The 24,266-nt window shown below is 61.2% G+C and overlaps 1 protein-coding gene across 1 annotated transcript; it reads left to right on the top strand.

The window, feature by feature from the left end:
* The first annotated feature begins 153 nt into the window (after positions 1-153).
* Positions 154-24,266, top strand: CRB2 (crumbs cell polarity complex component 2). The gene is made up of 13 exons (XM_025475073.3): positions 154-325; positions 8,163-8,486; positions 11,041-11,236; positions 11,341-11,480; positions 11,831-12,016; positions 12,228-12,341; positions 15,129-16,004; positions 16,096-16,604; positions 17,184-17,349; positions 18,078-18,906; positions 19,904-20,017; positions 20,532-20,649; positions 22,300-24,266. The coding sequence occupies exons 1-13, from the start codon at positions 229-231 to the stop codon at positions 22,522-22,524; spliced, it is 3,894 nt and encodes a 1,297-aa protein (XP_025330858.1). The 5' UTR covers positions 154-228; the 3' UTR covers positions 22,525-24,266.

Below are 24,266 nucleotides of genomic sequence, written 5' to 3'. Positions count from 1 at the left end.
GGGGCCCCTGGGCCCATGTGGAGCCCTGGGACTTGGGGCGACGGGGCGGGCCGACCCCTCCTCTAGGATCTGTTCCCAGTGGAGCAGCCTGGGAGGGCCTGGGTGGGGGAGGAGGCAGGCGGGGGAGAGGCGGGGCCGGGCCTCTGTCCACGGCATTAGTGCTGGTTGGAGGGAGAGGGGGGTGCGAGCCAGCGGGCCGCCTGTTCCCACAGCCCAGCGAGCACTGCCATGGCGCTGGCCAGGCCTGGGGCCCCGGCGTCCAGGCCCCTGGCCGCTCTCCTGCTGCTGCCGCTGCTCTTGGCTCCTGCCCTCACCCTCCTGGGTGGTGAGTCGGGGGCTCAGGAATGGAAAGGGGGGGATGGGGGACCGGGGCAGGGTCTGTCTCCCTGGGTGGATACCCTGGGCCCTGGGGCTGTCTAGGTGGGTGCCAGGCCTGACTGCGGGGCTGGGCGCAGGCCCAGGTATGGGTGCAGAAGGGTGCACTGCTGCTGGCCACCTCGGGCAGAGGGGAGTGTGCCCTGGGCCTCGGGGGCTGCTGTGAGGCCTGGGGGCCTTTGTGAAAGGATCGAGGGAGGGGTGCTGGGGCTGGGAAGTCCCAGGCTGAGGCCTGAGCGCGGGGAGTTGCAGGTAGTGGGAGCCTCACCGCAGGTGGTGAGCGTGTGCTGGCTGTGGGTATGTGAGAGCTGTGAGCTGTCCCGGGTGAGCCTCCAGTTGTGTCTGAGTCTTTCTGGGTGTGGCGGGCTGTGTCTTAGCCCAAGTTGTGGGATATAAGTTGTCAAGTGGGTTGGACTGTATCTTAGCTCATGTGGGGTGGGGGCAGCACACCCCGCCCAGTGGATTGCGCTGGAGAGAGGGAAGGAGACCAGGGTAGCCAGGGACCTGCCCGTATCCTCTCCACTTGGGTGTTACCTTGCCCGCCCTGGGAGCCTGGGGGTGCTCTGGGGCCCCTGGGGGTGGCCAGGCACTTGGGAGCATGTGTGTCCACTGCTACCCCCTCCCCAACACTCCCAGACCAAGCTAAAAAGGCTTCCCGAAGCCAGGCCCCATCCGCCTGAACAGTTTTGCTTTTGTCCAAGAGGATTCACGTGTGTGCGCCGCCTGGACTTCTTCCTGGGGGGTCTGGGGGATGCTTTGTCTTGGTCACTATAGCTACAGGGCCAGGCCTGGGAAGTCCCCTGACCCCGCCTCCACTGCTGGAGGAGGGAGTCAACCAGGGCTGGTGGCCTGGACTTCACAGCATGCTGGAGGTTTGGGGGGAACCCACCCCTCTGACTCCCAGGGTGGGAGGTCAAGCCTCCTAGGCCCTACCTGGGGCCCTCCTCCCCATTCATGGGGCTTGGCTCACAAAGCCTTGGTCTCCTCCTCCTTGGAGGGCTCTGGGGAGGTTGAGAACCCCATTTTGTAGTGGAGGACACTGAAGCTCTGGCAGGGAAGGGGGCTTCTGAGCTGGGTTCCTGAGGCAAAGCTGGAGCTCCTGAGAGGAGCCGAGGGCCTGCTCTCTGCTCTCTGCACATCTGGGGCATGAGGATCTGGATCTGGTCTGTGGATCTGGTATGTGCCCCCTGCCCTACAATGTACGCAACTCATACCCTCATGTATACACACAAAAATGACAAAAGTGTACACAGAAAGCCACAAATACATGCATATGTGCACACACAGATCACACATGTGCACGCACACACACACACCTGCACACTGGTGTGGCATGCAGCCCACCACATGAGCAGGTGTCCGCAAGCACATGCATTCACACACATACACACACACCCCCCTACAGGTACGTGGTGGGTGCCTGCACATACCAGTATGTGTATATCGACATGTGCATTCACACTCAAATGTACGTTCATGTGAACCTTGAGGCAGAGGGAACACAAAGGAGATGGATACCACAGAAAAAGTAGCTGCTGCTGTCCACGGTCACCCCCATACAACCCCGCTGGGGTGCCCAGGGGCAGCCTCTCCCACTAGGATTTCTGTGTGGGGAGCCCCCTCCATGAGGATCCTCAAAAGCTGTGGTGAGGGCACCGTGGGCATGAGCATTTCTGGATTCTAGCACCAAAGGCCTGAGTGCTAGGAGGGGAGAGGCTGGGGACTGTGTCACTTGAAAAGTAATTTGCATCCCAGAGGGGATGGGGTTTCTGGAAGCCCTGGGCCCCTGGCTCTGCTGCTCATGCCTGCCAGGCCCTGAGCTGAGCCCCTCTGTCCTGGGCTTGCTCTGCCACAAAAGCCTGGCTGGTTGCTGTGGAGAGGACCAAGCATCTTGGAGTACAATGCGGCATGTTAGGCTCTCACATCCTGCCCGACTGCCTGCCGCCCAGGGAGCCTGGCTGACAAAGGGCAGCAGCCCAGTCCCCAAGTCTGGCCCCTCCTCCAACCAGAGGTGGTGGGGTAGGGGGGGTGTTTTGGGGTAGAGGAGGCATGGAAGGGCCGGGAGCCACGCACATGTGAACAAGCATCAACATGGTTGGCTAGACAGCGTTTGCTCCAAGTAAACGTTTGTTGGTCGATGAGCAAATAACACCACCAGCCAACCCCTGGAAAATGCTGTGCTAACAGACTAACGTGATGGACTTTGGTTTTTGTTGTTACTAAAGATTTTTAAAACTTATTTATCATTTTTCGGTAATCTCTACACCCAACATGGGTCATGAATTTACAACCCTGAGATCAAGAGTTGCATGCTCTACCGACTGAGCCAGCCAGGCTCCCCTTAAAGATTTTCCTTTTGGGGGCACCTGGGTGGCTCAGTGGTTGAGCATCTGCCTTCGGCTCAGGGTGTGATCCTGGGGTCCTGGGATCGAGTCCCGCATCAGGCTCCCTGTGGGGAGCCTGCTTCTCCCTCTGCCTGTGTCTCTGCCTCTCTCTGTGTCCCTCATGAATAAATAACTTTTTTTAAAAAAAATTTATTTTTAAGTACATGGGGCTTGAACTGACAGCCCTGAGAACGAGTGTTGCATGCTCTACCCCTGAGCCAGCCTGGCACCCCACATAATGGACTGTGAATCTCACCCCTACCCTGTGAGGTTGGCTCTAATAATCCCAGTTTACAGAGGAGGAAATAAGGCCCAGAGAGGGTCAGTCGCTTGCCCGGAGTCGCCAAGCTAGTGTTTTCAGTGCTAGCCTAGGTAAAGCCATGTCTGTTCTCTGTGCCTCTGCCCCTTCAGGGACCAACCAGCTAACTCTCAGGATCGTCACAAGAATCTGATGAGAAAACACAGCGCTTCTCCAACTTAGTTTTGGCATGGAAGCCCCAGTTTCCAAGGACATTCTAGACAGGAGACCACTCACGAATAGAAGTGGTCTGTTTGGGGGGCCAGAGCCTCACCAGGTCTTCCCCTCACCCTGGGAAGTGTCTCTGGCTTTGGGCTCTGAGACCAAGGCATGAGAACACTGGGATGTGCCAGTGCCAGGAGTAGGGTGCGAGGTGAATTGTGACTGCCATCGTTGCCACTGTTGTTACCAAAGTTATAAATATTCACCCCCCTTTAGCCTCGGGATGCACACATTTTTGTGCAAGAGTATTCCACGCTTTCCCGTCTTGTTAGAGTAACCTAGACCTTTCCTGGTGGCTCTGAGGCAGTGTCTGTACTCCACCATACTGTTGTTATTCAGTCCTGTCCTCGGGGGCCTCGTGATATTAGATGAACAGTGTTTGTCCCTAGGTTAGAAGCGCCCACATCTCACAAGATCTTGGGCTGCTTCTTAGAAATATCCTCTCTCTTGCCGTATCAACAAGAAGCTTCTCCAAACATGCCCTAGGTAAACTTTTCCCATCTTCCCATCGGTTGTTAGCAGATAGCATGAGGCCTGTCATAAGTGTGCATAAAGCAGGAGTTGCTAGGCACCGAGTGAGGCCTGAAGCACAATGGGATTGCTAATAGACTGGTTCTGGTTAAAGAGGGAAGACTGACCTTCCTGCCCAGGCCCATCCTGGAACCTCCACCCTTGTGCCAACCTTTAGAGACTTTTTTCCAGTGCTGGGGCTGGGGAGGCTGGGCTGGAATGTGCTAAAAATGACAATCCATAGGTGGCCATTTAGAGTTCGAGCAGTGGGAATTTCACATGCTTTGGGAGATATGGGCCTTTCAGAAGTCTGGAGGTCATTTGCTTCTTAGTTTTTGGAGGGATGATCTGGGGCAAGTTTATAACCTCTCTGAGTTAGAACACGGAAGTCTTCTCAACAGCACTCACCTTTCCTGATTTAAGTCCAACGAAATGTGTAATGAGAGATGCAAGGCGCGGAGCGAGCGCAGCCTGGAGCACGTAGTACTCCTCAGGACATGGTTACTAGTCTAATAGGATCATCGTTCTGTCTGGGGAGAGAATTCCCTTCCCGGCAGTGGGGTCTGGGCCTTCCTCAGGGACCGGGTGGCAGGTCGAAGGGGAGGGCCCTGTGTCATCCCTCCCCGCGCCGGGTCGTCCCAGGCAGCCTGAGAGGTCAGGAGGGATTTGTCAAGATAAGCAAGGCCCCTCGTCGCCCTGGCAACAGGCCACGCCCCCAGCCGGGCCCAAGGCCCGCCCCCCGTGGCCCGGCCCTGCCTCACCTCTCGGCCTCTCAGCCCAGGGCTGGCGGGGCCTCCTGGCCTCACCCCCTGCGGGACTGGGGTCTGCAGCTACTGGGGTCTGCAGCTCTCGGGCCTCAAAGTGCAAAGCACCCCTGGAAGCAGGCTGCGATGCAGGCCCTCCGGGACCAGGCCTGGCGGCTGGAAATCCCTAGGGCTGCAGTGGACTGCCGGGGATCCGGTTTTCTCTTTCCTTTTCCTTTTCTTTCTCTCTCTCTCTTTTTCTTTCTTTCTTTCTTTCTTCTTTCTTTCTTTCTTTCTTTCTTTCTTTCTTTCTTTCTTTCTTTCTTTCTTTCTTCTTTCTTTCTCTTTCTTTCTTTCTCTCCATCTTTCCATCTTTCTCTTTCTTTCTTAGATTTTATTTATTTGCAAAAGAGAGAGTGCACAAGGGGGATGAGGAGAAAGAGGGTGAAGCAGACTCCCCGTGGAGCAGGGAGCCCAGACTCTCGACCCTCAGGGCTTGGTCCCTGGACCATGGATCATGACCTGAGCCAAAGGCAGCCACTTAACCAACTGGGCCACCCAGGCGCCCCGCCAGCACCCCCCCCCCCCACAACTTAAAAAAAAAAAAAAGATTTATTTATTTATTTTAGAGGGGAAGGGAGGGGGAGAGTCTTAGCAGACTCCCTCTGCCTGGAGCCTGACAATGGGCTCGATCTTACAACTCTGAGATTATGACCTGAGCTGAAACCACGAATGGGAGGCTCAACCGATTATGCCATCCAAGCACCCCGGAAATCTATTCTTTTTTTTAAAGTACTTTTAAAGAAAGATCTTATTTACACATTTGAGAGAGAGAGATTGAGCGCTGGGGAGAGGCAGAGGGAGAGGGAGAAACAGGCTCTCCGCTAAGTAGGAAGCCAGATGAAGGGCTCCATCCTAGGACCCTGGGATTATGACCTGAGCTGAAGGCAGATGCGCAACTGACTGAGCCACCCAGGTGCCCCAGAAATATTCTTAAGGCAAGGCAGAGGTTTTGGAACCTTGAGAGTGAAGGCTCTGGGGTAGGGACACCTGAGTTTGGATTACAGCCCCTCACAGGCTGTGGGACAGTGAAGTCATGTCATCGCTGAGCCCCACTCCCCTCAGCTGTAGAACGAGAAGAGCAGGATCACCCATCTCCTGAGGGAAACGTGAAGATCAATCAGGAATACACAAGAAAGCCGGTTGCCTCTCACATGCAGGCTTTTGGAGCTACCGCACACCTTGTGGGATAGGCAGCTCCCTCCTTCTCTGCCTGCCTCTGACCCCGAGGAGCTCCTTCCTCCCCTGTGGGTGGACTCTGTCTCCTGGGGCACCGTCATGTAGGGTCACCTGCTCCCCTGGCGATGCAGCACCTGGCCCCTTCCCCCTGCACACGTCTCTCCAGCCTGGTCCATCTGCTGTGCACTGGGGGCAAAGCCTCAGATTGGGAGGGTCTCCTTAGGCCCCACAGATGAGGAGCAGTGCCTTGCTGGCATTAAATGAGGGCCTGTAGGGGGATCCCTGGGTGGCTCAGCAGTTTAGGGCCTACCTCTGGCCCAGGGTGTGATCCTAGAGTCCCGGGATCGAGTCCCACGTCAGGCTCCCTACATGGAGCCCGCTTCTCCCTCTGCCTGTGTCTCTGCCTCTCTCTCTCTCTGTCTCTCATGAATAAATAAATAAATTCTTTAAAAAAAAATAAATAAATGAGGGCCTGTTGGTACAGGACCCGGCAGCCAGGGCCCCTTGGACCCGGAGCTCTGGTTACTGTCTCCCGGTCTTGACCGTGATCAAAATAGCCACAGTCCTTCATGAAGGCTCACTGGGTGCCAGGGCTTCACTCATGTCATCCCAGTGGCACCTCACAATACCCCACGAGGTGGCACTATTCAAACCCCAGAAGCCAGGTTTGTGTCCTTTCCCAAGGGAGCTCGGTCCACTCCCACCCCATCAGGCCACCTTCCCACCTCCATCTGACTATCTGCCCACCCTCATCTGGCCATCTAGCCCTAAAGTACATGGCTCTAAACTGATCAGCCACAGTGGCTGTGGTGGGGAAAAGAAAGACTAGCTGCCCAGAAGCCCGTCGGAGAGGCCCAGACGCCTGGCCCTTACCTCTATGACCAGGCTTGGGAGAGGGGGCTGGGGCTGGATGCCCTGAGTTGGAGCAGACAGTGGTCAGAGAGGGAGGGGCCATGGACACTAGAGCCCTCCGGGGTACTCTTGGCCTGAAAGTGGCTCAGAGTCTCTGCCCCCTTGCAACGTGCTGAGCCCTGGGTGGGCCCCAGGCCCCAGTTGGGGAGTGAGAGAGCTCATGCTGAGTTGTCAGGTGCTCTGGGTACTCAGGGGTGGGGCTGACAGCCAGGTTCTCCCCCTGGTGCCCCATCTGTGTCTCTATATCCCTGTCCCCCGTCCTACTGGGCCCCAGCCGGGATGGGTGGGGGTCGGCCCGTGGACAGCCCTGCCTTGTGGAATGCGGATGACGTTTGAGAGGCTGCTGAGCCTTATCTGGGGGGTCTTCACTAAGCTGGGGGAAGGGAGGTGCTGGGCCTGGTTAGTGTCTGGATGACAACCTGGGCCAGGGAGGGATGCCTCCCAGAGCCCCAGGTGGGGGGTGTCTCCTGCTCGTGGCTGGTTCCCCTCCCCCATCCCTCACCGAGTTCCTGAGTTCCTACAAGTGGGCATCTGCAATGCCTGAGGCTTTGAATCCTCCCACGTGCTGTGAGGCCTGCCCTCTTCTCATCCCCTTTCTGGCTGGAGACAGAAGTTCAGTAGGAGAAATGACTTGCTCAGAGTCTCAGAGCTAGTAATTGAGCTGGGATCTGAACCCAGCGCAGTTTTACTTTAAGGCCAGGACTACAGGCTTTCAGGAGAGTAGGGGCTGGCTCTCCCAGTGTCTTGGCTTCCAGAATAGCAGGTGACCCTCTAATGCGGTGGAGGCAGCCAGGTACCCTGTGACCTTGGCCAGGCCAGCTGCTTAGGCATTTGCTAAGGGGGGGCGATACGGTGAGGGCCAGGGATTCACAGAGAGGTTTCTAGGCCCAAGGCGTGGGGCATAGGGCATGAAGGAAGGACAGGGAGGGGGGCCCAGCTCAGGGTCCCTGCCTTTGAAGTCTATCATCTCCGGTTTCACAGGGATGGAGCTGCCAGATCCCTGGCAGGAGAGGTGGAGGGGACAGTGGGAGGAGCTCCCTTGGGGAGGAAATGGAGCCACAGAAGGGGAGACCCAGAGGAGACGCCCCCTCCCTGGGCGACAGGCTTGGAGGCTGTCCTGGTACTAACTTGCCTGGAGACCTCAGGCAAAGCACAAAGCCTCCAGGGTCAGTGTCCACCCCCTAATCTGGCTGGGGCATGGTGGGGGGAGTGGTGAGGGGAGGGAGGGCAAAGGGAGGCGGCAGAAGGGGGAGGGGAGGGCAAGCCTCAGGGGCCCATTTCCCTGCCGCGGAGACCCTCCTGAACCCATCTCAGTTCCGATGTAGCTGTGCATGGCCTGGGGGGACACGGCTTGTGGAGCCCCTGGTCCCCGCTCCGTCCTGAATACAGACTGCCTGGCTCTGGGGTCTGAGGTGGGCCTGACTGTGGGGAGGGGGTCATCCTGGTCCACCCTGCCCAGCCGGTTTTCTCTCTTTGCAGGAACAATGCCTTCGGAGACCCCAGGTGTCTGTGCCTCGGACCCGTGCATGCCAGGGGCCGAGTGCCAGGCTCTGGAGAACGGCAGCTACACCTGTGAGCCCACGGAGCCCCGTGGCTGTGCCACCCAACCATGCCACCACGGTGCTCTGTGTGTGCCCCAGGGTCCAGAACCCAGTGGCTTTCGCTGTTACTGCGTGCCAGGCTTCCAGGGCCCACGCTGTGAGCTGGACATCGACGAGTGTGCATCCCGGCCCTGCCACCACGGGGCCACCTGCCACAACCTGGCTGATCGCTACGAGTGCCGCTGTCCCCTTGGCTATGCGGGTAATCACTTCCCCTCCCAGGAGGAGGTCCGTATTGTCCATCCTGTCAGTGGCTCAGGGTATAAAATCATGCATTCAGCTTTGACTTCCTGCTCTGGGGCTTGCTACAGAATTGATGCTCCTCAAGCTAACCTGGCAGCTCTGGATGACAGTAGGAACATGTGAGGGTGCCTGGTGCCTGACATTTAACAGACACTGGACAAAGGTTATTTCAGTTCAGTTTGGCACTGGGGGGTGGAAACACCCCCAGGCATCTCTGGGGGAACCAGAGTGCAGGTATGCCTGGTTCGGCTTTAATGAGGACAAGTCTAGACGGTATTTCTAGCATCAACTCACTCCAGAGCTGTGTCAGGCTGTTGTGTAGACACCATCTGGCTCATCTGATGGTTCTAAAGTATGGACACTCTTGGTATGGTTCAGGTTATCATGTAGACGCTCTTCTCCTCTGGGTGGCCCCTAAAGCTCCAGCATAGAGACACTGGTGGTCTTGTTCAAACCGGAACATGAACGTATCCCAAGGATCTCTGCTGTCTCAAGTGGGCAGATAATGTCTCTACAGGGTATTCAAGGACTCAGAAAAGGGACTGGCATGAGTACACGCTGATTGTCTCCTCTAGAGTATGGCCTTGTCCCAGTCCCATCCACACTTTAATCAGGAGCATCCTGGAGCCCTTGTCTAGAAGCCAGGAAGCGGGGGCAGCTGGGCACAGGTCTGGGAGAGGCTAGGTTCAGGGCAGTGGGGAGCGTGCAGTATAGACACTCCTGGTTGTTTCAACCCTGAATTCAGACAACTCTGCTCTGAGGGCAGAAGGCAGTTTGGGGTCATCTCCGAGCAAGGGGTACACATTGTGGGGGCTGGGTTCCCGGGGAGAAAGCTTACAGTGACGATATGGATCGTGGCACTTTGAAACGGACTGGAAACAGGTCCCACGTATCTTTCTCACTATTCGAGAGCCCTGGTGTCTGGCGTATTAGCTGTGTACGGGTGAGGGAGATCATGCAAAGGGCCTCTGTGTGATCTGCGGGTGTCTGGGCTCCTGAATGCATTTGTGGGAAACGTAGGTGTGTGACTGCTGGCAGGTGTGCGCGTGCCAGATGTGCTTGGACGCTTTGGGTAACACTTTCTGGGTGAGTTGCGGATGTGAGTGGGGGCAGAGTCTGCCGTGACTCATTTCTTTCCTCCTTCCATTCAGAGCCAGGCGAGGGAGGTTGGGATTCCAGGTGGCCAGGGCCTGGCTCTCCCTGGCACAGAAGGTGGGAGTGGGACTGGGGCGGGAGGAGCCAGGGGTCACAGGAAGGAGGGGCTGTTTTTTGTGCTCACTGAGCTGGGAAGGGGGGAGGTTTCCAGCTGGAGCCAGTTGGGTCCCCGGCCCCCCAGGACCGACCCCACATAGGGCGCAGAGGCAGGGCCTCTGGAGTCCACTGTGACATGTGGCCCCCTGGGGGGAACTCAGGCAGTACATCCCCAAACCCGAGATTCTCCGTCTCCCTTCATCTCTACACATCTCCTCCCCTGTGGGCTGCTGGTTGTCTCAGTTTTGCCCAGGCCTGAGGGGCTTCCCAGACTCAGGAGTTGTAGTTTTATTTTTATTTTTATTTTTTTTAATTTTTATTTATTTATGATAGTCACACACACACACACACACACACACACAGAGAGAGGCAGAGACACAGGCAGAGGGAGAAGCAGGCTCCATGCACCGGGAGCCCGACGTGGGATTCGATCCCGGGTCTCCAGGATCGCGCCCTGGGTCAAAGGCAGGCCCTAAACCGCTGCGACACCCAGGGATTCCCAGGAGTTGTAGTTTTGGAAGCAACACGGTGCAGGGGAACCAGGAGGAGTTGGTTACTCCAGCATTTCTTGCCGGGGTGCCCCCCTTCCCCCATGGAGTCCCTCTACATCTTTTTCAAAGCCGGCAGTGTAGACAGAATCCTGTGACTCAGCTGCTTCCAACTTTTAGGATAAGCCCAGAATGGGGTCCCGAAGCCCCTACAACCCCCACCCCTGCCTCACCTCCTCTGCCCTCTCCTTTGAACCTGACTCTCCATGTTCCCCTTTCTGAGAGCATCACGCCCCTGCCCCCATGCTACTCTGGGCCGGTTCCCGCGTCTGGAGTCCAAGTGCTGGCACAGCCCCATCCCAACCTAGGAGATGCCGACTCCCCTCTCAAAAGTCTCGCCTTACAAGAAGCCTTCCCTGACTCCAATTCCCCGGGCCAGAACTCCGGGTGTTGCTTTCAGGGGATCCAGGATGCTCCCATTGCAGAGCTTGTAACCGTTAAAAATCAGTTGGCATCTGGGTGATACTGGCCTAATCCCGGTCTCCAGCCACGCTGCTGTGAGCTCAGGGAGGCAGGGTCGGTTGTCCTGTGTCCACGCCATTGCCCTTCCCGGCTCAAGAAATACCTGCTGTGGACGAGGGGACCAATGGCTTCTCTCTGGATCTTAAGTTTCCGCCCCTTGTGACCGTCCGGAGCTGGTTTGGAGGCCGCCGGCCCGGGCCTCGATGGGCCTCCGTCTGGGTGTCCATCTGTCTGTGTCTCCGGCCTGTGTAGGGGTGACCTGCGAGGTGGAGGTGGACGAGTGTGCCTCGTCGCCCTGCCTGCACGGGGGCTCGTGCCTGGACGGCGTGGGCTCCTACCGCTGTGTGTGCGCCCCGGGCTACGGGGGCGCCAGCTGCCAGCTGGACCTGGACGAGTGCCAGAGCCGGCCCTGCGCGCACGGGGGCGAGTGCCACGACCTGGTCAACGGGTGAGCGGGGCCGCGGCCGGGCGTGGGGAGGGGAGGGGAGGGGGCCGGTGGAGGGGGGGCTCCGGGGTGCTCAGCCGGCCGCGCCCTGCCCTGCCCTGCTCCAGGTTCCGGTGCAGCTGCGCGGACACGGGCTACGAGGGGGCGCGCTGCGAGCAGGAGGTGCTGGAGTGCGCGTCCCAGCCCTGCGCCAACAACGCCTCCTGCCTCGACGGTCTCGCGAGCTTCCGCTGCCTCTGCTGGCCAGGTGAGTGTGAGTGTGAGTGTGCGTGTGCGTGTGCGCGGGAGGTGGGAGGTGTGCGCCGGGGCTCACCTGTGCGCGCATGTGACTGCAGCTTCTCCGACCTTCCCGTCTGCGGGCATCTGCGAAATAGGGCCGGTCGCAGCACCTGCTCCCGGCTCCCCGCTCCCCGCGGCCCCTGCCCCTGCAGAATGCTCGCTGGTGCCAGTAACAAGGGTCACACGACCCGTGGCCATTCCCACCCTCCGGCATCCTCCCCTGAGCCGCGTTTCAGCCTGGCCCCAGGGCGGCCTGGCAGCAGTGGAGGGGCCCGCCCTACGACCCCTGTGACCTGCCACCCACGCGTGTGCCCCCAGGCTACAGCGGGCTGCAGTGCGAGGTGGACGAGGACGAGTGCGCGTCGAGCCCCTGTCAGCACGGGGGGCAGTGCCTGCAGCGCTCGGACCCGGCCCTGTACGGAGGCCTCCAGGCCACCTTTCCCGGCGCCTTCAGCTTCCGCAGCGCTGCCGGCTTCCTGTGCCGCTGCCCGCCGGGCTTTGAGGGTGAGTTCTCCCAGGGGAGCGGCTCCGCCAGTCTGGGTGCCCAGGGAGGGGTGCCAAGGTTCCGCCCGAGGCCCGGCCCTGCCACATATGTGCCACCTGCCGGAGTCAGCGCTTGGCACTGGGCCTCAGTCTCCATAGCTCTAAAATGGGCCCTTGCAGCTCCAGTCTGGTTCTGAGGGCGCAGATGGGAACCCAGCTGGCCCTCTTGCAGGGGACGAATGTGGCGTGGATGTGGACGAGTGCGCCTCACGGCCATGCCTCAACAAAGGCCGCTGCCAGGACCTGCCCAATGGCTTCCAGTGCCACTGTCCAGATGGCTACACAGGTGCCTGGGGTGGGATGGACACTGGGGCAGGGCAAGGGCAAAGGTGGTGGGCCTGGGGTGGGAAGGTTCCTCCGGCCCATGCGTGGAGGCTGGACTGATGGGGACAAGGAGATCGAGAAGGAGGTGGGTGTGGTGGTCCTGGTGACAACTAAGCGGGGCTGAGTGGGGGACCCGGGTTATGGAGGTGAAAGCGGAGGGAACTCACTGGGTTGAGAGCGAATTAGGAGGGATGTTCTGCAGCCCCTGGGGTTAGCCCAGGCATGAGTGGGAGGTGTCAGGGATGCCAGCTGCTTCTGCCTTGGGTGACATTGGGTGGAGCCTCGTCCATACTCGGTCTGAGTGTCTGCAGAGCACCCACAGGGAGGAGCCAGGGTGGGGGCTGGTGGTCCAAGGTCTAGGGCCCGGGAAGAGCCAGAGGCTGGGGTTCAGGAGTACAATCCTGGCAACCAGGGCCATGGGTGGCCAGGGCTGCCCAGGAGAACGTGTGGCGTGACGAGCAAGGAGAACCAAGGGCCCTGCAGGGAGAGGATGAAAGAGGTCAAGGGGGCATCACAGAGAGAGGTGAGGACCTCTGGGGGGCACTGGGCAGGAGTTGGACTGTAGAAAGCCTCTCCCTGCCTGGGGTACAACAGATGCATAGACACGCAGATATCGTTCCACGGAAGCTGCTGAAGCGTGGTTCCACTCCTCACATACTCCGAGTGTCCCTGCCCCCTCTGGAATGCTTGTGATACTTCCCCCGCACCACCCGCATTCCTGCTTGAGCACACGGCCTTTTCTCTCTGGCAGGTTTCCTGGGCACTGCCTCCCCTGCCCAGGGGAAGGAGGTGGTGATCGCCCAAAGATGCTGGGCTCAGTGTCCCCCTGGCCACCCTGATAGCCCATTTTCTGCACACTGCCCCCCGCCCCCGCCCCCAGGCTGAGAATCCCTGAGTCCTGCCCGGGAGCAGGTGTCTGGTGCACAGTGGGCCCACTAGGGCACACACTACGTCCGAGAGTGTTTCTGTGCATTTCCTTCCCTCCTCATCCACCTCCTCAATGTAGGGTTCTTACAGATGAAGTAATGCAGGACTGAGAGGGGCCTGTCAGTTCCTGAGGTTCACCAGTGTCAGCCAGAGCCCAGCTCCTCCCCAGGCTGAGCTCAGCTCATGGGTGACAGGGAGGTCAGAACTGAGGTCAGGGCCAGGAGAGGAACCCCGGCTGTAGCACTAGGCTCCTGGCCGCTGTCCACCCCCATCCTCCCTTCAGGTCGTGTTGGCCTGGGGGAGGCTGGTGCCTGGCATTCCTGAGCCAGTTCTGAAGGAGGCGGCTAGTCAGACGGGAGCTCTGCTCCTCTGGCCCAGCACCCACTTGCCATCCTTGGCCGTCCGTGGGGAAGTGCAATGGGGCCACGGGCTCTGTGGACTTTCCTGAGGGGCCTGTGGCTCCTGGCAGGTATGCAGGGCTGGGGCCTTGGGCAAGATAAGGTGCGGCTGGCTGCCCCCAGAAGGAGGATATGGTGTTTGTGGGCTGACTGGGGCCAGGGTTCCTCCAGCTGGGTATAGTGGTAAGGGCTGGCCTTGGTTGTTTTGTGGAGGCTCTGGCTGAGCTGGGGTTGGGCTGTGTGTGGCCCCTTGACCCAAGCTGAGGCCATCCTGGTATGGGAGCTCCTGGAGGGGAGGGTGAGGTGGCCCCCCCCATAGTCAACATGGGGTGCTAGGGCAGAGGGACTGGGGGATGGAGCCTAGGTGCATACATCCACCCCCACTCCCTTCTCTATTCTGGCACTCTAGCCACAAAAGCCATGCTAGGCCCTTTGTTGGGCACCAAGGACACATTCAGGCCCCCCGAGGAGATCCCAGCTGAGTAAACACATACTTTGTAGGGAGCTGTGTCTGGAAGTGGGCAGGGAGTTGGGAGTGACACAAGAGCTTGGGAGTGGGAATCAGAGAAAAAGCTTTCTAAGGGACTGGCCCTTTGAATTGGGGCTTTGTAGGATGAGTAGGAGTTTGAAAGGCAGACTAAGTGAGGAGAAGGCATTCCAAGCAGAGGAAACAGTACGAGCAAAACTCCAGAAATGTCTTCCAGGAAATGCTTGGAGGAACAGGGAGTTCAAGGTTTGTAGGGAGCAGGGTTGAAACTTGAGGACCTGGGCAGCCCGGGTGGCTCAGCAGTTTAGCACCACCTTCAGCCCAGGGCCTGATCCTGGAGACCCCGGATCGAGTCCCACATCGGGCTCCCTGCATGGAGCCTGCTTCTCCCTCTGCCTGTGTCCCTGCCTCTCTCTCTCTCTCTGTCTCTGTGTCTCTCATTAATAAATAAAATCTTAAAAAAAAAAAAAGAAAAGAAAAGAAGCTTGAGGACCTGGGAGGGCCCAGCCCAGGATGGATGTTGAGTGCCAGGGTGAGGCACCGGGGAATCTGGCCCGGAGATGCTTTAGAAATAGACCTCTGGCTACTTGTAGAGATGGATGGTAGAGGGGACTGAAGGCAGGCAAAGGAGAGGACACTAGCCTGTGGGCCTGAAAGCTGGTGAGGCAGAGAGGTAGGGTGGGAGAAGAGGAAAGACCAGGGAGTGTTTAGAGGATTGAACCCACGGGGCACAGAGACCCACCAGACATGGTGGAGGAAGGGGTATCTCAGATTCCAGCCTCCTGGGACTTCAGGGAACCACGAGAAATCCTTTGGGGGCTGGGAATTTGTTCGGTTGCTAGGTGCTGAGATCCTAGTCCCAAAAGGCATGTGAGCACTGCGGTAAGACTGTGGTTCTTGCCTTGAGTGCTGAGCCTTGGCCTGGTCTCTCCTGAAGGCCTGGCATGTCAGGAAGATGTGGACGAATGCCTGTCGGAGCCCTGCCTCCATGGGGGGACCTGTGAGGACACCGTGGCGGGCTACATCTGCCGGTGCCCGGACGCCTGGGGTGGGCGTGACTGTTCCGTGCAGCTCACTGGCTGCCAGGGCCACACTTGCCCACCGGGTGCCACCTGCATCCCCACCCTCAAGGCTGGGGTCCACGGTTATGCCTGCCACTGCCCGCCGGGGACCCACGGAGCCTTTTGTGGCCAGAACACCACCTTCTCTGTGGTGGCTGGGAGCCCCGTGCAGGCCTCGTTGCCAGCTGGCGGCCCCTTGGGTCTGGCACTGAGGTTTCGCACCACACTACCTGCTGGGGCCCTGGCCACTCGCACGGACAGCCAGGACAGCTTGGAGCTGGCGCTGACGGGGGGCACACTTCGGGCCACACTCTGGAGCCACAGCAACACCACCGTGCTTACCTTGAGGCTCCCGGACGTGGCTCTGAATGATGGCCACTGGCACCAGGTGGAGGCTTCGCTGCGCCCAGGGGTCCTGGAGCTGCGGCTCTGGCACAAGGACTGCCCTGCCCAGCTCTGTGTGGCTTCAGGGCCTGTGACCCCGGCTCCCATGGCCTCCGAAGCCCCGATACCTGCCAGCTTCTGCTCCGCCCAGCTGGGTGGCACAGCCTTCGAAGGCTGCCTCCAGGACGTGCACGTGGACGGGTCCCTCCTGTTGCCTGAGGATCTCGGCAAGAACGTCCTCCTGGGCTGTGAGCACCGTGAGCAGTGTCAGCCTCCACCCTGTGCCCACGGAGGGGCCTGCGTGGACATGTGGACTCGCTTCCATTGCAAATGCCCCCGGCCCTATAGTGGTCCCACCTGTGCTGATGGTGAGGAACAAGCCAGGTGGGCCCCCCGGGACAGAGGGTGTGCCTTCCCGTGGCCCACGGGCCTCATACCTCATGCCCTCTCTCCCTGCAGAGGTTCCCGCTGCCACCTTTGGCTTGCGGGGCACCCTGAGCGCTGCCTCCTTCTTGCTCCACCAGCTGCCAGGCCCCAACCTCACCGTGTCCTTTCTCCTCCGGACCCGGGAACCTGCTGGCCTTCTACTCCAGCTTGCCAACGACTCGGTAGCTGGGCTAACAGTATTCCTGAGCAGGGGCCAGATCCAGGCCGAGGTGCTGGGCAGTCCTACCCTGGTGCTCCCTGAGCGCTGGGATGATGGGCTCCGCCGCCTGGTGACGCTCAGCTTCGGGCCTGAGCAGCTGCAGGGCTTGGGGCAGCAGGTGCATGTGGGTGGGAGGCCCCTCCCTGCTGACGCCCAGCCCTGGGGTGGGCCCTTCCGAGGCTGCCTCCAGGACCTGAGACTCAATGACCTCCACCTCCCGTTCTTTCCGCCGCTGCTGGGGAACTCAAGCCAGCCCAGCAAGCTGGGCAGTGGGCAGTCCTGGAACCTCACCATGGGCTGCGTCTCCGAGGACACCTGCAGTGTGAGTTCCCCGGGGCATGGGGGCGGGTCCCTTTCTCAGAGTCTACCCTGCATCACTGGGGGTTAGCGTGTCCTTCTGGTGATGAAAATGGCAGAAGGGGAAGCATTCTGCCCAAGTTCCACTGCTAGAGAGTGGCAGAGCAGGATTCACACTAATCTCCCTGGCCCTGCTGCTCCTGGCCTCTGGCTGTCCCCATGTCTCCCTCCCCAGTCCTGGTGTGAGACGGGTACCCTGACCCAGGCAGAGGGCTGCCTGAGCCTTTCTGTGGGAGCTGCATGGGGGACAGGGACTTCCCTGGGTCCATGGACAAAGCACCAGCCTTGGGATTGGAATGGGCTGAGTGCGAAGTCTGGCTCCTCTGTTTACTGCCTGGATGAGCCAGGCAAGTAGCTTCTTCTCTCTGAGCCTCAGTTTCTTTATCTCTAGAATAGGCACAATAGTGACTTCCTCTCTATATGTTTGTGACACATGAATGTGTCTGCAGTTGGTGCTCAAAACGCAGAGCCACTGCAGGGATGGTAATGGTGGGATGATGCTAGTGCCAGGCCTGAGCCTACCCCTGCCCTGCTTTTTCTACAGCCTGACCCGTGTCTCAATGGTGGAACTTGTCTCGTCACCTGGAATGATTTCCACTGCACCTGCCCTGTCAACTTCACGGGGCCCACGTGTGCCCAGCCCCTGTGGTGTCCTGGCCAGCCCTGCCTCCCACCTGCCACCTGTGAAGAGGTCCCTGATGGCTTTGTCTGTGAGTACATGCTCTGGGCAGCCCACATGTTGGGTTCTGGACACCCAGGCTGGGGTAGAGCCCACCCTTACCCTGAGGCCTCATGGGCAGTGGACCGGGATGCTAACAGCCCCCAGTATGGTTAGGCCCCCAGGGTGCTTAGGCCATTGCATCCAGAGGGATGGGTTTTCTGGAGGGAGACAACATTCACCAGGCTTCCAAGGGCAAGTAAGACTCTAGACAAGGAGGAGGACATTTTAGGGAAGAGCAACAGCATGTGCAAAGGCCCTGGGTTTTGTAAGAACAGCTGAAACATAGTTACAGGTGTTGGGGTGGTGGATATGTTGCCAGGAGGGGCCTTGAAGGCTAGGCCAGAGTGCAGCTCAGAGCTGTCAGTGGGGAGCTGTGGGACCATCTTAGGCAGGCAGGAGAGGGACATGGTGTGCATTAAAAAAAAAAAAAAAGGCTGCAGTGAGTAGTGAGCCTCAGTGATGAGACTGAGCGCTGGGCTGAAGAGGGAGGGGGCAGAGGCATTAGCGCTGCCTGGTCTGTGAGCTGGGGCGCAGGGTGGGCGCCAGCGGGTCAGGTCAGCTTCCCCAGCTCAGCCAGACGCCGGTTCCCGGAGGGGGCGGGGAGCCACGCGGGCTCGGGACCGGGTGCGGGTGCGGGTGCGGGATGGGTGTCCCCGCCAGGACGGGCGGGCAGGGGGTGTCGCGCGCAGGCTCCGGCCCAGCTCCCCCTCCCTGCAGGTGTGGCCGAGGCCACGTTCCGCGAGGGCCCGGCCGCCGCCTTCAGCGGGCACAACGCGCCGTCGGGGCCGGGGCTCGGCGGCCTGTCGCTGGCCTTCCGCACGCGCGACCCCGAGGCCGGGCTGCTGCGCGCCACCGCGGGCGCCCACGGGGCCGTGTGGCTGGGGCTGCGCAACGGCTCGCTGGCGGCGGGTGTGCGCAGCGGCGGGGGCGGGGGCGGGGGCGCGGCCGGGGCGGTGCTGCCCGCGGGGGGGCCGCGCGTGGCCGACGGCGCCTGGCACCGCGTGCGCCTGGCCATGGAGCGCCCCGGGGCCGCCGCGTCGCGCTGGCTGCTCTGGCTGGACGGCGCCCCGACGCCCGTGGCGCTGCGCGGCCTGGCCGGGGACCTGGGCTTCCTGCGCGGCCCCCGCGCCGCCCCGGTGCTGCTGGCCGAGAACTTCACCGGCTGCCTGGGCCGCGTGGCGCTCGGCGGCCTCCCCCTGCCCCTGGCGCGGCCCCGGCCCGGCGCGGCGCGCGGCTCCCGCGAGCACTTCTCGGCCTGGCCCGGGCTGCCCGCCCCCCGCCTCGGCTGCCGCGGCGCGCGCGTGTGCGCCCCCTCGCCCTGCCTGCACGGCGGCCGCTGCCGAGACCTCTTCGACAGCTTCGCCTGCGACTGCGGCCCCGGCTGGGGAGGCCCGCGCTGCGAGGCCCGCGCCGACCCCTGCCGCCCCGCGCCCTGTGCCCGCGGCCGCTGCCACGCGCGCCCCGACGGCCGCTTCGAGTGCCGCTGCTCGCCCGCCTCCGGCTCCGGCTCCGGCTCCGGCTCCGGCTCCGCGGGCCCAGGCTGCAGGTGCGGACTGGCGGGCCCCGGCGGGGATGCGGGGAGGCGGGGATGCGGGGGTGCGGGGATGCGGGGATGCGGGGAGGCGGGGATGCGGGGATGCGGGGGATGCGGGGATGCGAGGGATGCGGGGGGATGCGGGGATGCGGGGATGCGGGGGTGCGGGGATGCGGGGATGCGGGGAGGCGGGGATGCGGGGATGCGGGGGATGCGGGGATGCGAGGGATGCGGGGGGATGCGGGGATGCGGGGATGCGGGGGTGCGGGGATGCGGGGATGCGGGGATGCGGGGGATGCGGGGGATGCGGGGGGATGCGGGGGGATGCGGGGTGTGCGGGGATGCGGGGATGCGGGGGATGCGGGGGATGCGGGGGGTGCGGGGATGCGGGGTATGCGGGGATGCGGGGATGCGGGGATGCGGGGGATGCGGGGGATGCGGGGGGATGCGGGGTGTGCGGGGGGATGCGGGGGCGGGCCCAAGCCCCGGGGCGGCCGCTTCCCTTCCCGGAGCCTCGGTGCCCGCCCTGTGGCCCGAGAAGGGCGGCGGCGGCCTCCTAGAGTCTCCACGTAAGACGCACCTAAGTTTGAACTTGAGATAAAGGACTCTGCCTTGTCCGGGGCGGGGGAACCCAGAGCCAGATTCGGAAGGGGACCCGGAGGCTCTCCCGCCCGGCCGCCCACTGCCCACGGGCAGAGCCAGCCGCCGGAGGCCTCGGTGCCTCCTCTGCAGCCTGGTGTTGACTCCCCGCGGCCTTCGGAGCCGCCTCGCTCCGGGGAGTCATCTGGCAGAGAGGCCTGGCCTCCCTGTCCCCCTCCTCCCGGAGGAATGTCAGGCCCCAGGTTTTATGTTTAGGAAAATGCTTTCATTCCAAGGACCGTCCTGGCATTCATCGGCCTCTCCAAGGGCTCCCAGCCTGGGGAGAGGTTCCCATCCAGCGTCCGGAGGTCGTGCACCTTGTTGTCCCTAGCGCGCTGCCCCCACCGCAGCCTCTGTGCTTTCTCCCCAGGCGGCCTGTCCTGCCAGAGGAATGCAGCCTGAACGTCACCTGCCTCATTAGTGGCCCCTGTGATGGGCCCCAGGGTGCCAACTGCAGCTGCCAGGAGGGCTTTGCTGGCCAGAGGTGGGCCTGGAGGCCAGGGGCCCGGGAGCTGGCGGGATGGGCCCCTGAACCCCCTCCCATCAGGGCAGGCAAGGTGGGGTGTGGATGCTTCACCCTTTCTCAACCCTCACTGTGACCACAGTGCCAGGCAGTCCACCTCTGGCACATGAGCTCTTTCCTCCTGGGGCTTCCGAGGTCACCCTCTGTCACGCCGTCACTTGAGGAAGTAGTTGCCTTGTGGTGGTTTGGGGGGCCTCCTCCTCAGCCCTCCTGCACCGGGACTGTGAGCATGCACATTCTGGGCCACCTCAGAGAGAGGGCAGCGGCCTCTCCTCCACGCACCCCCTCCCCGTGCTTCTGACCCGGCGGGGCATTCTGACTCATGAATGCTGGGGCACAGTTGGCTTCAGGCACCTGGTAGGCGGGGACAGCCCATGGGGACAGTGGGTGGACACCTGCCTATTTGGCAGGCGGGGGAACAAGAGGCGATCCAGGAGGGAGCAGCACTCCGAGCCTCACCTTCTTTGCTTCCCAGGTGCCAGACCCCCTGTGAGGCCAACCCCTGCTTGAATGGAGGCACCTGCCGGGCTGCTGGTGGGCTCTTTGAGTGCATCTGCAGTGCAAGGTTTTCGGGCCAGTTCTGTGAGGTGGTGGTGAGTGAGGAGGGAGTTGGGAAGTCCTCTTTTGGGTTGTAGTGAGATGATTTGGGGTGGAGGGGAGTGGGTAGGCTCTTGTGGCGCTGTTTCTGGACCAGCCCTGTTGTAGGGAAGGAGACTTGGAGAGCTTGGGAGGGCCCAGCATTCCTCTAGGGACTAGCAGTGAACTAGTTGGGCTCTGGCTCTGGCAAGTGCTGTCTGGGACTGGGATTCAGGACCAACAGGATCTTGGGATTCTAGGATTTAGGTTGGTGGATATGAGAGCCTGTAATCTCCAGCAGTTCGTGTGCTAGGATTCTGGAGTAGGAAGGTTTGGCAAGCCCAGGGTTCTGAGCCAGAGCTGGCTTGGCTGCCCAAGGCAGCCCCTGACCTCAAGGAGGCCCCACTGAGGAGGAGCCCAATAGATGGGGGCCAGGCAGGTAGCTCCCCTGACCCCCCTTCCCACCGGGGTGGGGGGCAGAATAGGCGCCACAGGCCCAGTGGGCGGTGAGCCCACGGTGGGTGCTGGTGGGAGAGACATAGGCAGGAAAGGCCACAGAGGAGCCTTGATCTCTGTAGGCTTCTGGCATCGTGGGTCATAAACCGGCAAATCCCCTCTGCTTCTGGAGAATGTTTCCTTTCAAGTTGAACTTTATAGCCTCTGGCTCCCCCACCTACCCTCCTGGCAGGGCCAAGGGAGGAAATGGCTTTACAGCTCTCCCAGAAGCACCTGGGGTGGAAGCTGGTGAGGACCCATTCCGGGCTGGTATGAACTTTTCTCGACAGCCCTGGGTACCTTTGCCCATTTAGGGCTGGGTACTGAGATTTGGGACCCAGGTCACAGCAGGCTGAGAGGCTTCCTGGGACAGAGGGAGGGCCCGTGAGTCTGAGACCCTTGGGCTCTGGAATCTAAGAATTTGGGGGCAAAATTTGGGGGCAAATCTAAGATTTGGGGGTTTCACAGATCCAGGCCCGTAGTCTTTCTTGGGGGGCATCCTGGTTCTATAATGGGAGATGGAGAGATTTCCTGGGCTCCCCAAAGCCTCGTCTGTCTGCCTAGCTGGACAGCCCCTGGTGGGTTCTGAGCTCACCATCAGCTAGGTCAGCTAGGCGGGCCAGCCTCCACTCCTGCCCCACCCAGGCCTCCTGGCTGGGGAGCCTTTCCGGCTGCTGCCTGACAAGCCCTGCCACCGCGGGTTAAGCATGGTCTCCACAGACACTAAAAAACCAGACCACCCTTTTTGGATGGGGAAGGGAGGGAGTCCCTGTTGCCTTAGATTGGATGAGTTTACTGGAGGGGGGGAGGCTGGGGGGCAGGGCCCACTCTGGCCCGGAAAGGAAGGGCCTGCAGCTGGAACTCAGGGCTGAGGAAGGTGGGAGTGGGGCGGGCATGGGCCCTGGGGGCAGGAGGAGGAGCCTGCCAGTCTGGGCTTGCTAGTCACGTGTCTGGGGCATCTGGGCAAAGCCTCTGTTTTCACCTCTACTGCTTGCTGAGTGCGACCAGGCGGGTGCTGCCCTGGGGACTTGGAACTTAGCAGTGATCGAAATAAAGCAGATTCCTGTCCTTGTGGGAGGGAAGGAGCACCCCCAGCCCCTCCACCAGACCGCGGTGAGGTTTATGTGACCCCCCCGCGTCCCGCCTGCCCCTCATCAGCACATCTCTTGCAGAAAGGCCTGCCACTGCCTCTCCCGTTCCCGCTCTTGGAGGTTGTGGTGCCCGCGGCCTGCGCCTGCCTCTTGCTTCTCCTCTTGGGCCTCCTCTCAGGGATACTGGCAGCCAGGAAGCGCCGTCAGTCAGAGGGCACCTATAGCCCGAGCCAGCAGGAGGTGGCTGGGGCCCGGCTGGAAATGGACAGTGTCCTCAAGGTGCCGCCGGAGGAGAGACTCATCTAAGCCTGCCTGGCCGTTGCCCCAGCACCTGTGAGGTCCCAGCTGATCTCCACCTGAGGACCAAAGAGGCTGCTTCTGAGGCCAGCCTCTTCCTGCAGCAGCAGGGCCCAGGCCGTCTGCTGGCAGCCCCCACCTCTGCCCCACTGTGGACAGGAGAAGGGGGGCACTCAGGGAAGCAGATAGGGGCCTGGACAGGCCGTGGACTTCACCGGGGGACCCACTGTGCAGGGGAGGGGCACACAGTGCGTGTGAGCGTGGACCTGGGGGCTGCGGGCCTGCAGATAGCAGTGGAGCATTCTGGATGGGGCCGGTGGGCGTGTCCGTGTCTGCTGTGCCTGCACATGATGGTGTGGTGGGTGCGGGCGATACCCTGGAGGGGCCACTGGGCTCTGGGGATGGGCTTTCCCAGCCCCGGGGCAGGGGCAGCGTGTGCTCCCCAGGAGGCCAGGCCAGGCCAAGGCCCCAGTGACCCAGGCCTCAGCCCCGGCGTCCTCCTAACCCTGGAGGCTGCTGGAAACTGGGGGTGGGGGTGGGGTGTCGTCAGCTAGTGACCCCTGGTTCCCAGGACAGATGCTTCTTCAGGGAGATGTCTCTGCCTGTGCCAGGGGCCGGAAGCGCAGGAGCAGAGGGCCAGCTGCCTGAGATGTCACGCCCTGCCGCGGGGTTTCTCTGGGGAGAGCAGCCTCTGCCTCCGTCACGGGGCTGTGGTGAGGGTCTGCGATGACGACGGGAAAGCGCCCCAGATGGACACTGTGTGCCGCTGGGCTCTGTGGGTCACCCTGTTGGTTTTCAGGAAGAGCTGTCAGCTGGGAGCGAGGCACGTGGGGGAGGGGCCTTTCCTGTGGCGAGGAGGCCCAGGATAAGGGAGCAGACTTTCCGGCCCTGGCCCCCAACCCCCTCTGGTCCTCCAGGACCAGTGCTCCCATCCCAGCTGCCCGAGGAGGCCACTCCTCCACCCACAGACCAGTGGCCTCTCTCAGTGGCTGCCTACGTGGCAGGGGGTGAGGGAGGTGGGATTCAGGACTCGCAGGAAGCCCTCAGAGTTGTTCGCTGGTTTCAGCAAATGTAGGCGTCACCTCCTTGTGCCAGGGCTGGTCCTGCAGACACGGACACAGACACAGATGCAGAGGAGGAACTGGCTTTGCTCCCAGCCCCTTCCCTGAAAATGCCATCCCGTTGACCCCAGAAGGGCAGTCCCCACTACCACCACCGAGTGCCCAGCCTCCTCCCAGCTTCAGGAAGCCCCTTCATCCTTGACCTGGAGACATGCCCGTCTGTCCTTCCTGCTTCCCAGGCCACCACCCCCTGTGCCAAGGCCAGGAGACCCCTGTTCACTTCTAGATTGGCGGCTGACTTTACCTAGCTGCCCTCGGGGTCTCAGCCAGCTTCCAGAGGTCCAGGTGGCAAATCTGAGGTAGAGCCAAGTGGTGACGGGGGGTGGGGTAAGGCAGCCTGAGTGTGGCTGAGACTGAGGGGTTCAGCTGAGGCTGGGATAGGAAGTGCCCTGAACACTGGGTACGGGACTTGCTGAGGCCTCATCCTGTAGGAAGTGGCACCTTTCTCCCATTTCTCCATCATGACTCCTGGGAAAGTGGGGGAGGAAACATCTGGTACCAGCAACTTAGCCACAGCTGGTGCCTTGGTTATTTTTATTAAATCAGGGATTTGGCAAACCTGTGTTCTTACAGACTCCTCTAAGACACATGGAACCCCAAGAAATAAAAGCGGTGCCACTTTTTTTGGGA

The sequence above is a fragment of the Canis lupus genome, chromosome 9, assembly GCF_003254725.2.
Source record: "Canis lupus dingo isolate Sandy chromosome 9, ASM325472v2, whole genome shotgun sequence".
Lineage (NCBI taxonomy): Eukaryota > Metazoa > Chordata > Mammalia > Carnivora > Canidae > Canis > Canis lupus.
Note: the sequence above shows the minus strand (reverse complement) of the source record. Positions and strands in the feature narration are given on the sequence as shown.